General features: G+C 48.5%; 2 protein-coding genes across 3 annotated transcripts in view; both read right to left on the bottom strand.

Annotated features, from left to right (window-relative positions):
* Nucleotides 1–16802, bottom strand: part of LOC144888231 (uncharacterized) — a 186398-nt gene that overhangs the window by 156417 nt on the left and 13179 nt on the right. The window lies entirely within an intron of this gene.
* LOC137419613 (uncharacterized) overlaps nucleotides 1–16802 on the bottom strand; it is a 63753-nt gene that overhangs the window by 34115 nt on the left and 12836 nt on the right. The window contains exons 2-3 of the mRNA XM_078770568.1: nucleotides 16043–16475; nucleotides 12727–12864 (exon numbers count right to left, since the gene is read on the bottom strand). Of these exons, the coding sequence (XP_078626694.1) occupies nucleotides 12727–12864; nucleotides 16043–16463 (559 nt within the window). The 5' untranslated portion in view covers nucleotides 16464–16475. The remainder of the gene's footprint in view (nucleotides 1–12726; nucleotides 12865–16042; nucleotides 16476–16802) is intronic.

Raw genomic sequence — 16802 nt, 5'->3', positions numbered from 1 at the left:
AGAGGCCGTTGTAAATTTATCCAATATAGGCCGAGCAAAGTGGCAAAATATGGCATCAATATATTTTGGGCTAGTGATGCAAAGACCTCATATGCTGTGGATGGCATGGCATACACAGGTGGACAGCCTGGGCAAACCATGCAAAAAAACCTCGAATCAAATGTCGTACAGACATTGTGTGGTCCATTGAGGGGTTCAGGACGAAATATCACCATGGACAACTTATTTATGAGTGTTCCACTTACTCGGACACTGCTGGAGAAACGTCTGACGCTTGTGGGAACACGTAAGAAAAATAAGGCCGATATCCCTGCACTGATGGCAGTCAGAAAGGACAGAGAGCGTCACAGCAGTGAATTTGGATTCACTGAAAATCTAACTATGGTGAGCTCTGTGCCAAGACCCAACAAAGCTGTAATTTTGCTCAGCACACGACACCATGACAAGGCGACCATGGAAGGAATGAGCAGGGAAAAAAAAGCCTGAAATAATCAGCTACTATAAAAGCACTAAAGGCGGTGTGGATACCATGGATCAAATGGTTCGCACATATTCATGCAAACGACAAACCAGGAGGTGGTCCATGGCACTGTGGTATAACATCCTGGATGTTGCCTGCCTGAATGCATTTCTGCTGTTTTCATCACAACATCCAGAATTCCATCCCAAGGTACGCCGCTTGTGCCTGAAAGAACTTGTTGTGGAAATGGTAATGCCTCATATGGAAGACAGGTTGAATAACAACCCTTCACTTCCAAGCAGCGTCAAATATTCCATGGAGATTTTTTGCATTTGGTGCCCAACAGCCGAGATGTCCACAGGTGGTGCCAAAAAAAGGAAAATGTGCACTTATTGTACAAAACAGGACAGAAAAATCTCCACGACATGCCAAAAATTCTCACAGCATGTGTGCTACTGGCACAGCCTGCTTTTGTGCAACAAATGCCATCCATAAGAATGCCATGCCATCACCAAGAAATAAGAATAAATTTACTGTTGAAAATGTTTTGTATTGATTTTTTTGAAAATGCATGTCTTGGAAATACGTCTGTGAAGTCATGGGATTCTTTACCTACCCCACCACCCACACAATCAAGATGGTGGGGGGGGGGGGGAGGTCGAATTCCAAAACTATTCTGGGGAAGCAAGCATTCTTCATGCCAAGTTTGAGCCCTGTGTGTCAAAGGGTGTGGAAGATACATCAGAACACATCACACACACACACACACACACACACACACACACACACACACACACACACACACACACACACACACACACACACACACACACACACACACACACACACACATTCAGCAATGCTATGTAAAGGGGGCAGGGGGAGTGGGTATTAAATAATAATGATAAAAATAAAAAGAATACATCCAAAAAAAAACAGCAATAAAGAAAATTACATCCGATTGGTTTGTTTTTACCAACAATAACCTAAATACTAAACCTATCCAAAAAGACCCCCAAATGAATTAATGGGTTAAAATTTTAAAAATGCATTCTCCCCGACCCTGAACAACAAAAAAACAACCCAAAACACTCATACAGGAATATGTATTAACCTTCATTCAAAGCACATATGAAAGATTATGGGTAAACACGTTTTTAGAACAAAGTTATCGCAAAAACAAAATCATGCCCCCAGGCAATGTGATGGGATAAAAATTTAAAAAATAATTCCCCCCAATCCTCAACGAAAAACAAAGAATCTACACACACAGGGACATGCACCACCCTTTCTTCGAAGCATATATGAAAGATCTTGGGTAAAAAACGTTTTTACAACAATGTTATAGTGAAACAAAAAAACAGCGTAGCCTGAGGGCATAAAAGACCTCCGAATGGAAGAGTGGGGGTATCGTACCCGAATGCATCCTAGGGTTAAGTCCATTCACCTCTTATTTTATCCCATTTGTCTCCTGCATCATTCTAGCCTCACCTGCCCCCATCTCGTTCCGGACACCATCCACATGCTCAATCACCTCTCCCCTTACGGCCTCGAGCGTTGCGGCTATCTCATTTCCCATAGCCTTCATATCAGCCTTTACCTCTGCCTGCCCCACATGCATGTCATGCCTTATGCCAGCCACCTCGTCCCTCCTCCATTTTCATCATCTGTGCCATTAGTTGACTAATCAACAACATCACCTGGTCATTGCCGGACTGCGATGGTAACAGCGACCCACTATTCCATGCCATCATGCTGCCTTTTCCAGGGACTGGTGAGGGTTGTGTCCTCCCTAGCCATCGGCACCTCCACTGCTACCCCTCCTGGTCCTTCTCCCACAATGTTACATTCATTTACAGCTTCCTGGGCAATTAGCTCCTCCATATCCTCCTGAAGTAGGCCCACCAGGTCCTGCTCACCTTGGCTTGACGTAGCTGTATAACTCTTTTTAGTACAATTTCACCCTACACTCCTTACAATTTTTGTGGTGCTGCTGAAAGGGCCCCAGATTCGATTCTCACTCCTGACATCAATTGTTCCGGGCGCAGGGTTCTCACTCTTTTACAAACGTGTTTCCTTTGGGTGCAACCGGTTTGGCGGTGATAATTGTGGTACGTACCCTCAATGCACATCCATATTTATGAGATATCCCCTGCGACAAAGCATTTAAGGCCACTCGAGGTGGGGGCTACAAAAACGAAAGTATTGAAGGAGTCCGGACTCCAGCAGAATACGAATAAAGGATGGCAAGGCACAAACTCGTCCGAGAAGATGTTTATTCGTAAAACCAACTCGGGAACACTCAAAAGCCCGTTTATCGGGCTGCCTTATAAAGCAAAACCAGAAAACGAAACCGAAACCGAAAGCCACGCCTCTCAAGCGAGGCGTGCTTCGGTGGTCATGTGATCCACAGGTGTAGCTCATTATACCCGCACGCGCGGCACGCTTTGGCGGTCACGTGACCAGCCACTCTGGCGCCGTGGATCCCCGCCAGTGATGTCACCGGCTGGAGCAAGGAGATTCTGATGCCGGTCTTGCTTGGGGGACACATGGGTCGCTACACACGCCCCCCCAGAATGGACTTGGTCCAGGGAGGTCAACCTGAGGGGGTCCGGATGACCTGACCGAAACGACCCCTGGCCAGTCGCGGGGGGGGGGGGGTCCGGTGTGGTGGTGGATGGTCAGACGGGGGGTGTAGTGGATGGGGGGCGGCCGCGCCGCGGTGGCAAAGCCAGCCGTGGCGGCTGGCCGATGTCCATGTGGGCCGGTTTGAGGCGGTCCAGCGAGATCCGGTCCGCCCGGCCGCCGATGCTGACGATGAAGGACTTGTTGTCCTGGCGTAAGACCCGGAAGGGTCCGTCGTAAGGTGGCCGGAGTGGCCCCCGGTGCGCGTCGTGGTGCACAAAGACGTACTCCGCTGTGCGGAGTGCTGGGGGGACGTAGGAGTGGGGGTCGCCGTGGCGGGACGTTGGCACCGGGGCGAAACTTTGGGCGGCCTCCTGGAAGTCCATGCGCTGGCGCGCGGCGGACCAGGGGCTGGTGGCGTCGGGCACGAACTCTCCCGGGACGCGGAGAGTCTGGCCGTACACCAGCTCGGCGGTGGATGCCTGAAGGTCCTCCTTGGGGGCCGTGCGGAGGCCCAAAAGGACCCACGGGAGCCGGTCGGCCCACCCGTCATCCTGGAGGCCGGCCATGAGTGGGGCCTTCATGGAGCGGTGAAACCACTCACACAACCCGTTGGCTTGGGGGTGGTAGGCCATGGTGCGGTGCAGAGTGACTCCCAATGAGCAGGCGACCGCGCCCCAAAGTTCGGACGTGAACTGTGGGCCGCGGTCGGATGAGATGTCCACCGGTGCGCCGAAGCACGTGACCCAGGTGGCGATGAACGCCTGCGCCATGTCGGCGGTGGTGGTGGAGGTGAGGGGCGCGGCCTCCGGCCACCTGGTGGTCCTGTCCACCATGGTGAGCAGGTGGGTGAACCCCCGCGATGGGGGCATGGGACCCACCAGGTCCACGTGGACGTGGTCGAAACGCTGCTCGGGCACGGTGAAAGGAGCCAACGGAGCCAGGGTGTGACGGTGGACGTTGGCCCGCTGGCAGGCTGTGCAGGCGTTGGCCCAGTCGCGGACGTCCTGTCACAACCCATGCCAGACGAAGCGTGCCGACACCAGCTTCTGGGACGCCTTCCGGCCTGGGTGCGAGAGGTCGTGGAGGGAAGCGAAAATGCGGCGCCGCCAGGAGACCGGCACGACGGGGCGCGGTCGGCCCTGGGAGACTGCGCAAAGCAGGACCGTGCCCGCGAAGGGCACGTCAGCCAAGCGGAGGCCCGTGTCTGCCACCCTGAGTGCCTGCACTGTGCCGTCGGTGGCCTGGTCCGTCGCCATCAGGGTGAAATCCACGCCGAGGTGGACGGCGTTGGCGCCGGCCCGAGAAAGGCAGTCGGCCATGGTGTTGTCTTTCCTGGCAACGTGCCGGATGTCCGTGGTGTATTCCGACATGGCGGAGAGGTGGCGCTGCTGGCGGGCCGACCACGGCTCCGTGACCTTGGCCATTGCGAAAATCAATGGCTTGTGGTCGACAAAGGCTGTGAATGGGCGGCCCTTCAGGAGGTGGCGAAAATGGTGGACGGCCAGGTACAGCCCGAGGAGCTCGCGGTCGAACGTGCTGTACTTCAGCTCTTTGGGCAGGAGTTGCCGGCTGAAGAACACGAGCGGCTGCCAGGCCCCGTTCACCCATTGTTCATGGACCGCGCCCACGGCGTAGTCAGAGGCATCCGTGGTGAGGGCGATGGGGGCATGAGTCACCGGGTGGGCCAGCAGCGTGGCGTTGGCGAGGGCCCGTTTCGCACCGGCAAAAGCCGCGTCCATGTCTGTGGACCAGACGACGTCGTGCTTCGCTGGCTGGCCTCGGAGGGCGGCGTACAAGGGCCGCATGAGTTGCGCCACTCGGGGCACGAAGCGGTGGTAGAAGTTCACCATCCCGAGGATCTCCTGCAGCGCCTTGACGGAGCGGGGGTGCAGGAAAGCGGCGATGGCCTCGACTTTGGCCGGCAGCGGCACAGCGCCGTTCCGGGTGATGCGGTGGCCCAAAAAGTCGATCGTCGCCGCACCAAAACGACATTTGGCCGGGTTGACAATCAAGCCGTGCTCGCTGAGGCGGCCGAAAAGCGTCCGGAGGTGGAGGAGGTGCTCGGCTCTGGACATGCTGGCGACGTGGATGTCGTCCAGGTAGGTGAAGAGGTATGGCAGGTCGCACAGCACGCCATCCATCAGGCGCTGGAACTCCTGCGCCACGTTTTTGAGGCCATAGGGCATCCGGAGGAACTCGAAGAGGCCGAAAGGTGTGATCACGGCCGTCTTCGGGATGTCGGCTGGGAGGCCGGGCACCTGGTGGTACCTCCGAATCAGGTCCACTTTAGAAAAAATGGTCCGCCCCGCCAACCGGGCGGAAAAATCCTGGATGTGCGGGACGGGGTACCTGTCAGGGGTAGTGGCGTCATTGAGGCGGCGGTAGTCGCCGCATGGCCGCCATCCGCTCCCCGGCTTCGGGACAATGTGCAACGGCGAGGCCCAGGCGCTGCCGGAGCGCCGTACGATGCCGAGGTGCTCCAGTGCCGTGAACTCGGCCTTGGCGACGGCGAGTTTGGCGGGGTCAAGACGGCGAGCCCGGGCGTACACCGGCGGGCCCGTAGTGGGGATGTGATGCTCGATGCCGTGCCTCACCGCGATGGCCGAAAACGTCGGCCGCATGAGGGCCGGGAACTCCGCGAGGAGATGTGCGAAGTCGTCCGCCAATGGGAGGGCGCAGGAAAACTCGGTGGGTGCGGCCCGGCTCAAGGCGCACGCCAGGGAGCTGAAAGTCTCAGCGTTGACGAGACGCCGGCGTTTCACATCTACCAGCAGCCCGTGGGCACACAAGAAATCGGCCCCGAGCAAAGCCATGGGGATGTCCGCCGTCACGAACTCCCAGTGAAAGAGCTGGCTGCCGAAGCGGAGGGTGACGGTGCGTGGGCCGAAAGTGCGGATGGCGGAGCCGTTGGCCGCGACCAATGGGGGGCCGCAGACGGCGGCCCGTCTGTCCTCCGCCGAAGCGGGAATGACGCTCAGCTGGGCGCCGGTGTCACAGAGGAAGCGCCGCCCCGACGCTCGGTCCGCGATGAACAGCAGGTTTCCGGAACGGCCGGCGTTCATTGCTGGGAGGGAACGCCGGCTCGCCCGTTTCCTGACTTGCCAAACGTGCACAGGGGTCGGCATGATCGGGCCTGCCGCCCGAACCTGGCATGGAAATAGCACCAGGCCGGGTCCGGCGGGGGCTCCGGTCGACACGTCGGGACCGGGCGACGCGGCGTAGCCGCTGCCAGTCGTGCCGGCCCGGCGGGCTCCGGGAAGGAGACTGAGTCGCAGGCGTCGGGCGGGTGGGCGGGAAGGCTCCCGGCCACCACCCCGACGAGCTGGCTCGCCGCTCCAGTGAGCAGGCTTGCCGAAGCGATCTTGTCGGCCTCCTTGGCGAGGTCACGGGGGTTTACGATGGCCGTACCTGCCAGGGCGACCCGTACCGGGGCCGGGAGCTGGAGAAGAAAGAGCTCCTGAAACAGGAAATCCGAGGGGTGCTCGCCGAGCAATGCGAGCATGTAGTCCATGTGCTCGGACGGGCGTGTATCACCGAGCTCAGGTAGGTCGAGCAGGCGTCATGCACGCTCAGCCGGGGAAAGGGCGAACGCGCCCAGCAGAAGTGCCTTGATGGCATCGTACTTGCCGTCAGTGGACGGGTTCTGGAGGAAGCTCAGGCAGCGGGCAGCGGTCGCGGAGCCGAGCGCGGCGACCACGTAATGGTAGCGGGTGGCGTCCTCCGTGATGCCATGCAGGGCGAACTGGGAGTCCGCCTGCGCGAACCAGATGGCGGCATGTGCTTCCCAGAAGGTGGGCAGCCTGAGGGACACTGCGGTGTCCATTGCCGTGTTGCAAATTCGGGGTCACCAGTGAAGGAGTCCGGACTCCAGCAGAATACAAATAAAGGATGGCAAGGCACAAACTCGTCCGAGAAGATGTTTATTCGTAAAACCAACTCGGTAACACTCAAAAGCCCGTTTATCGGGCTGCATTATAAAGCAAAACCAGAAACCGAAACCGAAACCGAAAGCCACGCCTCGCTTGAGAGGCGTGCTTCGGTGGTCACGTGATCCACAGGTGTAGCTCATTATACCCGCACGCGCGGCACGCTTTGGCGGTCACGTGACCAGCCACTCTGGTGCCGTGGATCCCCGCCGGTGACGTCACCGGCTGGAGCAAGGAGATTCTGATGCCGGTCTTGCTTGGGGGACCCATGGGTCGCTACAGTATAGATATTAGACATTAGACAGAAAGGAGGAGTCTATTGACATTCCTCTTGAATTGAGGTAGGTTGAGAAAGAGGTGAAAGCAGGATGCAGGTAAGCTGTTCCAGAATGATGCCTTGCATTGAAAAAGAAACAGAAGAATACCTTATAGTCTTACTCCTTGGGACAGGTATCGTATATGGATGGGAAGAAACTGCCAGACGTGTTGAGTGACTGAAAGAATCAGTGCCTCAGGCAGAGCTTCTGTAATTATTTTTTTTAACAGTACAGTGAAACCCCTCATCGGCTGATCCTCATTTCCTCATCATTACATTTAAACGATGAAGATGATTTTGCTTTTTCTTGCCGAAAACAAAACATTTGCCGCTGTTAATGGTAGTTTCAAACTTTACAGAAAATGGTTATTAACCAGAAATGTGCATTATAAAGAAATCGGTTTGTATCCTCTTTGTCCAAAAAAAATTATGAACCATCTTCTCACGTATTTTTTTTTCAATCTTAGGGAGAAATAGTGTTTGACAGTCGAGGCTGCGAATTGACTCGAATGGTCCAAACGTCTCGCTTTCTCGTATATTTTCGATCAAACAGCTGAATAAAAGTGACCATTTGTTTTTTTTAAGTTTTTTGGTTTTCATCAAAGAAAGTTCCTTAAAAAGTTATAAAACAGAGAAATGGTGAGGGTGGGAGCCCCGAGGTTGTTTGCCTCGGGGTCCGTGCTGGCTCCTGACGCCGCTGGTCACGGGTAAGAGGAGACAAGGTTCCTGGGTATGTAGTATATCGTGTTGAGTCATCTGCGTCAATGCTTAATTGAGAAAGAATACAATCAGGCAGATCATTGATATATAACATGAACAAAATTGGACCCAACACAGATAGACCCCTGAGGACTCACATTCATATTATGGACAGGGGATTACTGTCCCTCATTGACCACAGAGATTTGACGATTTGTAAGGAAGTCAGTGATTGTATCAAGCAATTTTCCAGAAATGCCAGATGATTTCAGCCTTCGAGTTGTCGAAACAAACAACCATAGCTTCTCCACGATGACCCAAAGCCCCATTCACATGTTCAATGATTAGGGTAGAACATCACCAGCAGACAATGACTGTCTATGTCCATACTGAACATCCGTTAGGAGGTTGTGGGTTTCCAGATGAGTCATGAGTTGTTCTGTCAAGGATTCAAACATTTGCCGATAACAGGTAGAAGGCTAACAGTCCGATAGTTAGAAGGATCTGATTACTCACCGGAGCCTTTAAAGACAGGGTCTACAGAAGCCTGCTTCCAGATAAGTGGAAACACAGACTTAGACATGCACAAGCAAGAAAGTTTTGAGAGAACAGAAGACAGTTCAAATGAACACATCTTCAAAACAATTGTAGGGATTATATTTGGTGCAGTAGATTTTCAAATGTCAGGCCTTTGAATAATCTTAGCAACTTTCCTCGGTGTGCCGATGATAGTGGAAAGCTTGGTGTCAAGATGAGAAGGACAAACAGGCAATGTTTGTCCATGGTCTTCAAGTGTGGAGTTTGCAGCAAAATGCACAGCAAAGAGGTTTACTTTATCAATAGGAGAAGTAAGCACTTCAGGGAAATTGAAGAGGGCAGGAATTGATTATTGATTACGGTTGAGAACGCTATTAGCAATTCCCCAAAAATCTTGAGAACCGAGCTGTTTACTTGAGATAGAATTACAAATACATTCTGCATATCATCGATTGGCATTCTCCAATACTCGTGTACAGTGGATGCTCGCAAGGCGAAACAAACGATGTGCCTCACTCAAGCCAACACAGTGACACTGTTTGAAAAAGCGATTGCGATGGGTTCATAGCAGCAGAACAAGCTGGAGTGAACCATGGCTGAGAGTGTTGTTTCACTTGGTAGGTCCGAAAAGGGAGAAAGAGGTCCATACCAACACGGATCCACTCAGTAACTTCCTAAGCAGCTTCAGATGGGTTGTGACAAAGGATTGAGTTCCAGTGAACATCGGCAAGAAAAGAAGGCAAGCCATCCCAGTCAGCCTTGCTATCTTGAAAGACAGTCCAATGGACACGATGAACAACAGTTGATGGTGAAGAAAAAGAAACCTGAACTTCGTTAGTGACATGATCAGAATTTCCATAAGGGTTGACAATATTTTATTTTATTGTATACAAATTCAAGGCTCATGTAAAAGCCAACACATAAGGCACAAAAACATAAACAGAGACACATAAAACATATAATAAAGGGAGCTGGAGACAAGAGGGGGGTGGAGAGAGGGAAGCACACAAGTAAAAGCAGAGCAGGGATATAGGCAGATCTGTGGAAAGGAGAGGGGATGGGTGGGGGGGGGGGGGGGAGGTGGTGGGCCATAAAACAAATGGACACCATTTGGACTTTCAGGAGAGAAGTCGGAATTTGAAAAAGGTAGATCTGGGGTGAATTAACGGGGATAGAAAATATCAAGGTCTTGGATGGGAAAAGATCAGAGATGGTGGTGAACAGCTGTTTTAAAGACCTTGAGGGAGGAGTGGGATTGAAGAGAGTGTGGGAGTTTGTTCCAAAGGCAAGAGAAAAGAGGAATGAAAGAGTGAAGGTGAGTAGAGAGTCTTGATTTAGGCAGTTTCACCAGAAGAGGGTTCATGGAAGATCTTCTCTGTCCTGAAGGAATATTTGGGGGACAGAGCACAGACAGAGCAGTGGGAGCTCGGCCAGGGAGGAGTCGGTAGAAGGAAGAAAGACCACCAACCTGCCTGTGGTGAGTGTGAAAGGATCAGCTTCATCGTGGGAGATACCAATGAATCTAAAAGTTTTGTTTTCTCCAGGATGAAGCTGAGCTGGGTGTGAGTCAGAAGCACCAGCCCAGAGGGGAGAGCAGTGCTACATCCAGCTGTGGATGAAAACTTTGAATGTGGTGAGAGGCTCAGTCATGCCAAGAAAGGACTTCTCATGATGGAGATTCCCAGTCAGCGACTGTGTTTGGAGACAAGTTGGAAATGTTTTTTTCCCCAAGAAAGATAATGGCAGATAATGAGACCAAAAAGCTTGAGTGACAGAGGGTTTTCCAGACCGTCTTTTCAGAGAGACAAGGTGAGAGTGTGAGTTTTTCCAGGATTGAATTACATGTCCAACTTGTTTGACCAGTTTGTGATTTTGTGCAGGTATGCAAAGAGTGAAGACGCTTCTGCCTGCCGATCTGAGGGATGAGATATGGAGCGGCAGACAGTGAAGTCATCAGCAAAGAGATAGAGAGGATTTTCAAGAGAGTCAGAGAGATCATTGATGAAGAAGAGAAAAATCACAGGGCTCGGAACACTGCCCTGAGGAACTTCAGCCTGGACAGGAAAAGGAGATGAGAGAATTCCATTGAGGACTACATGTTGATGACGACAGGAGAGGAAGTCCGCAAGCCATGTGTGGAGATTTCCATCAATACCATAAGAAGAGAGTTTGGTGAGTAGGGCGGGGTGCCAAACCATATCAAAATCACGAGATATGTCAAGGGAGACGGCGCCGATTTCGTATTTGGCATTGAGGACCTCCACCTATTGTTGAGACAGCAGAAGCAGCATGTCCATTGTAGATTGGCCTGGTCTGGATCCAAATTGATTATCAGAGATCAAGCCATTGGAGAAGTGGAAGGATTTAATATCAGATGCAATGATGGATTCCATTATCTTGCTGATGATTTGGAGCAGGCTGGTTGGTCTGTAGTTGCAAGGATCTGTTTTTGCACCTTTTTTGTATAAAGTGGTAATGTTGGCTGAATTCCAAGCTGATGGCAGATGACCTTGAGCAAAAGAGAGGGTGAAGAGAACAGAGAGAGGGCATGATAGCACAGTAAAGCAGGATTTTAGGACCCATGGGCTGATGCCGCCTGGTCCATTTGCAGAAACAGAGTCATGGCTTGACAGAATCTTCACCTTGTAGTGACAGAAGGATACAGAGTCCAGGAGCAACCTGGTATGACTGGGTAAGGTGGGTACAGAAAGAGAGATGGGTTTGGGACACAAGATTTTGAGGCAGCACAGAGTTGAGGCATTCAGCTTTTTCTCGTGCAGCGTCAGGTGTGTGGCCATTTGAGGTAAATGAAGGGATGGAAGGAGAACAATCTCCGGAAACGGATTTGACCAGACGCCACAAGGATTTGGAGGAGGGGGAAACTCCTGGGGTATGGCGTAGAGAGGGTTTGTGCAGGAAGAGTGTGGAATAGATTTCTCATATAGAGAGCAACTCTGCCACCAGGACAAGGCTCAGGTCTATCATACCAGAGGAGGGAGTAATCAGGGAGAGATACTAAGGAGTCAGAGACATCTTGAAGGAGGAAGGTTTCTGTTAAGCAGATCAAGTTTGGTTTGTTAGAAGCAACCTGTATGGAGAAATCATTCAAGTCTGAGCAAATGCCGCAGATGTTTGAGGTCCATACCATTAAAGAAGAGGGAACATCAGGTACAAGAGAGGGGGAGGTAGGGGGAGCCATTGACAGTGTGTCAGATTGCATAAGAGCAAGGATGGAGGGCAGGATGAGGAGAAGAAGAACAATAGGCTAGGTAGTGATGGGTTGAGGAATTGTGACAAAGGAGTTGTGACAGTGTCAGGGAGGAATTAGCACCTGTATGGTTTTGATTGACTGACAGTTTTGGTAACAACTGTGGTTCATCTTGCTTCATCTAATACTCCTAATCGATGTGTCTATGAATGAAGGAAAGAAAAATGGGGAAACTATCCAATTTGACTTGCAATCCACCTCGACATGTACGCTAGAATATACGGTATTCTGAATTCAAAAGATTATGGGCTGAATTTCCGAAAGGTGTTAAATAATTAGACGTGTGTAGAAACGTTCATGCGCGACGATCGAGTGTGTTTAAGGCCTTGAAGCGAGCATTGCAGGACTTGTAATTGGGAGTTAACATGGGATGGTGAATAGCATATAGATGCATTAGGAGTGCTTGAATTATCTCAAGAGGAGGAAGAGAGGATAGTAATAGAGCAGTTCACCGACGTGCATTGAGAATCTTCGAGGATAGATGCAATCCTCTGAAGAAATATGGCAATATTTAATTTGTCCAGCGTTAGAATCTCAAAGGAATCATTTTGATCGCTGCTTAATCTTGCGTAAGATCACCTGGATCAACCTACGATGAGGATCCATGTGCTGAATCCCCTTCAACAATTGTTTGTGACGCTGCAATTCTGTGCAAGTGTATCATTTAAATTGTATGTTCGAGATATCACAGGCTAATCAGATGTTTCAACACGTACAACTAATTGGCTGTTTATATCCTTTCACAAATTGCGATCTGGACAGATGGATTAGCTGTGCACACACAACAATATTTTTGACAACGTTTAAGGTTTACGCGTGTGTTAACAAAATGCTCACCATGTGCCGTTCATAAATTCAGCCCTGAATGGTAATTTTGTAGGTTTCTACTCACCAGTTGTAGAACAGGCAGCACTGCCATTTGTCAAAGGAACATCTGACTCTTCCTTTACAGATGCATATCTCAAAGCTTCTGAAACAGAAGAATCGTTGTTGTTTTGTGTGCATTCCACTTTCACAGGACAGACATCACCTGCAAACAATTCAGTGTCAGTCTTTTGCAGGACACAAAGTTTAAATCTTCCAAATATAAATCGGGTCAATAAGACATTTATTCAGTCGAGGCAAAGGATTATCTAAATATCAACAGAACACTACACCGTTACAGGACATTTGGTCCATGTCTTTACTGCAACCTCCTCCCAGCACATGTATCAAAACAAGACATTGCTAAATGGACAACTAGCTCCAAAACTTATGAGGAGGCTACTTCTTACGAGTAAGAGCAACATATAAAGACATCAACAGAAAACACATAAAACATGCATTAAAGGGAGTGGGAGAAAAGAGGGGGGTGAGAGGGAAACACTGCAACAGTAGAGAAGAAGTTCAGTAGTAGATCTGCGGAAGGGAGAGGGGTGCGAAACGGTAAAAAACAAATGGACACTACTTGGACTTTCAGGAAAGAAAAATGGAATTTGAAAAAGGTGGATTTGGGTCGTTTTATCGGTGGTAGAAAAGATCATGGTTTTGCATGGGGGAAGATAAGAGATGTTGGATAAGAGAAGACAAGAGATGGTGGATAAGAGAAGATAAGAGATGGTGGATAAGAGAAGATAAGAGATTGTGGATAAGATAAGATAAGAGATGGTGGATAAGAGAAGATAAGAGATGGTGGATAAGAGAAGATAAGAGATGGTGGATAAGAGAGGATGAGAGATGGTGGATAAGAGAAGATAAGAGATGGGGGATAAGAGAAGATAAGAGATGGGGGATAAGAGAAGATAAGAGATGGGGGATAAGAGAAGATAAGAGATGGGGGATAAGAGAATATAAGAGATGGTGGATAAGAGAAGATAAGAGATGGTGGATAAGAGAAGATAAGAGATGGTGGATAAGAGAAGATAAGAGATGGTGGATAAGAGAGGATGAGAGATGGTGGATAAGAGAAATAAGAGATGGTGGATAAGAGAAGATAAGAGATGGTGGATAAGAGAAGATAAGAGATGGTGGATAAGAGAAGATAAGAGATGGTGGATAAGAGAAGATAAGAGATGGTGGATAAGAGAAGATAAGAGATGGTGGAGAAGAGAAGATAAGAGATGGTGCATAAGATAAGACAAGAGATGGTGGATAAGAAAAGACAAGAGATGATGGCTAAGAGAAGTTATGAGATGATGGATAAGAGAAGATAAGAGATGGTGGATAAGAGAAGGTAACAGATTTTACCCAATACTGGACTGCAGTTAATGAAATTTATTTAATGTCCAAACTGCAGTTAATGAAACTGGTCGATGGCCAAACTGCGGTTAATGAAATTTAGTTAACTAGGGCATGCCCGTACTATATATATATGCCCGTACTTCTATATATATATGCCCGTACATGCCCGTACTTCCTAGGGCATGCCCGTACTATATATATATCTAAAATTATATCCCCCCCCTCTATTTACATGAAATGGTTTGGTCCATTCGCAAAGCCAGTAACGACCACAGAACCCCCCCCCCTCTATTTACATGAAATGGTTTGGTCCATTCGCTAGCGCCAAAGTGAACGGCGAACGGCTAAATCGCCATAACTCGGTAACTACTTGTCCGATTAATATGAAACCTTGAAAAGGCACATCCTCGGGTCCCCAGCAATATACCTGGCAAGTTTAAAGTATATCGGACCGGTAGTTGTCGAGAAACAGCGGTCACAGACATACAAACAAACAAACAAACAAACAAACATACACACAGAGATTAGTGGAATTATAGATAGACTAGGGCATGCCCGTACTATATATATATGCCCGTACTTCTATATATATATGCCCGTACATGCCCGTACTTCCTAGGGCATGCCCGTACTATATATATATCTAAAATTATATCCCCCCCCCCTCTATTTACATGAAATGGTTTGGTCCATTCGCAAAGCCAGTAACGACCACAGAACCCCCCCCCTCTATTTACATGAAATGGTTTGGTCCATTCGGTAGCGCCAAAGTGAACGGCGAACGGCTAAATCGCCATAACTCGGTAACTACTTGTCCGATTAATATGAAACCTTGAAAAGGCACATCCTCGGGTCCCCAGCAATATACCTGGCAAGTTTAAAGTATATCGGACCGGTAGTTGTTGAGAAACAGCGGTCACAGACATACAAACAAACAAACAAACATACATACATACACACAGAGATTAGTGGAATTATAGATAGATTACAACTCAAACCTTGATTTAGGTTTAAATAAACAATTCAGAATTAAATAATTCTTTTCTTTAGAAGAAAGACCAAATTGTTGATGGAAAAAAGCAATTTCCACATTTGGTTTGTTTTATCGACCAGTGGGTTGGAATTTGTTTGGAAGGAAAGTTTTTTTTGTTTTTTTTTTGGGGGGGGGGGGGGTCTTTTTACGTTCACATTGTTCAACCAAATATTAACAAGATATAAAGAATTATAGGATGTTTAATTACTGTTTAATATGAAATCACTGTTTAAACAAGGATAAGAGAAGGTGGGGGTACATCATATTGGATGTGGGGGATCTCTGGGTCACTCCTGTGGGAGATTGATCGGCTGACTCCGTGCAGCGGGCTTGTTCAAGAGAACTATCCAGGGCTATACAACAAGATCAATAATAACGTTAAGCCTGTCCATGGCTAAAGAGAGGTAATAAACTACTTCCTGCATGCAGATAACTTAAAAGCTCCGATTAACATGGAACACCTATAAATTTTATGCAATTTTCAAATAAATCGAAATCGTTTCTAATTTGTTCTAATTTGTTAATTTGTTAATACTTTGTTCTAAAACAGTTCTAATTTGGAGGGCTGGAGTGGGTCAAACCTGGACCCATTTTGACCCCCGGTGGGCCCCCTGAGACCTCGATGTTTATTATTGCAGTGAACAAATTTGAGTTCAAACAAACAAAATATAATCTTAGCCAAGTTTGGTCACAATTGCATTAGCAGTTTTGGAGAAGAAGTTGCAAGTGTCTTCGGACGGACTGACGAGCGCCATCCCATAAGCTCCCCAGAAATATGTTCCAGGTGAGCTGAGATTTACTTTGTACACCACATCAAAAACCCATTCATATTAGACAATACAAAACTGCACCAAAAGAGATTATCCAAGTTAAAAGAATACAAAAAAAAAAAAAACAATGGCAAAAGATCAAGATATTTGTTGACATGCGATGTTGTGTTAAAAAAGTCACATACCATACGTGGGTCTTGATCCATTTTCCTGAGAGCGGAGGCTGCAGACATCACTGAACCTGATTCCAGAGAAACTAGGAACATTTTCCAGCTGCACATTTTGGGATCTGAAAATCTTTTCACAGAAACTGGAAAGTTCCCGAATAACATTCTCCAAGTTGACGAAAATACTTCCCAAAAGAGAAGAATCCGCAATCTGGACATCTTGCGGCTTTGTAAAAGATTTCATAAATTTACAGTAGTCAGCATACATTGCAAATTGTAATTTCTCTTTGGAGAGAGAGAGGAGCTTGGTCCGCAATGGATCGGAATCAGTGCAAGCTCGAATAACCTTCTGATTCTCAATTCCGAGCTTATCAATCACTGCTTGGGCTGTTTCTGCTCTCAGGCCTTGGAACTTGAGCCATTCCAAGAAGCTCTCCATTTCACTGATGACCTGCGGATACAATGCTTATGTTAATCACAGAAAAGTTATACATGTTATTTTGTTTACTCTGTTTGCAATTTTTTGAGTTATTTCCATTGACAATCCAATAAATTATTATCCAATAAATGCAAGCTTTTGCATCCAGTTTGTTCACCGCTGTGTCCCATTTTGTAAGTTTGCTTGTCAATCAGCATCTAATGAATGTGAGTTATTATATACAGAGACAAAAATAAACCCAGAGTAAACGAGAGGAGACCATTTGGCGCATTATGCTGCGCCACATCAACACCAGACAAAGTTTATCCGCCAAAACGATACAATTTCATTTGGGGAATG

This window comes from Myxine glutinosa, chromosome 1 (assembly GCF_964187855.1).
Source record: "Myxine glutinosa chromosome 1, kmMyxGlut1.1, whole genome shotgun sequence".
In the NCBI taxonomy this organism is placed as follows: domain Eukaryota; kingdom Metazoa; phylum Chordata; class Myxini; order Myxiniformes; family Myxinidae; genus Myxine; species Myxine glutinosa.
The sequence above is the reverse complement of the archived record's forward strand: the minus strand, read 5'-3'. Positions and strand labels throughout refer to the sequence as shown.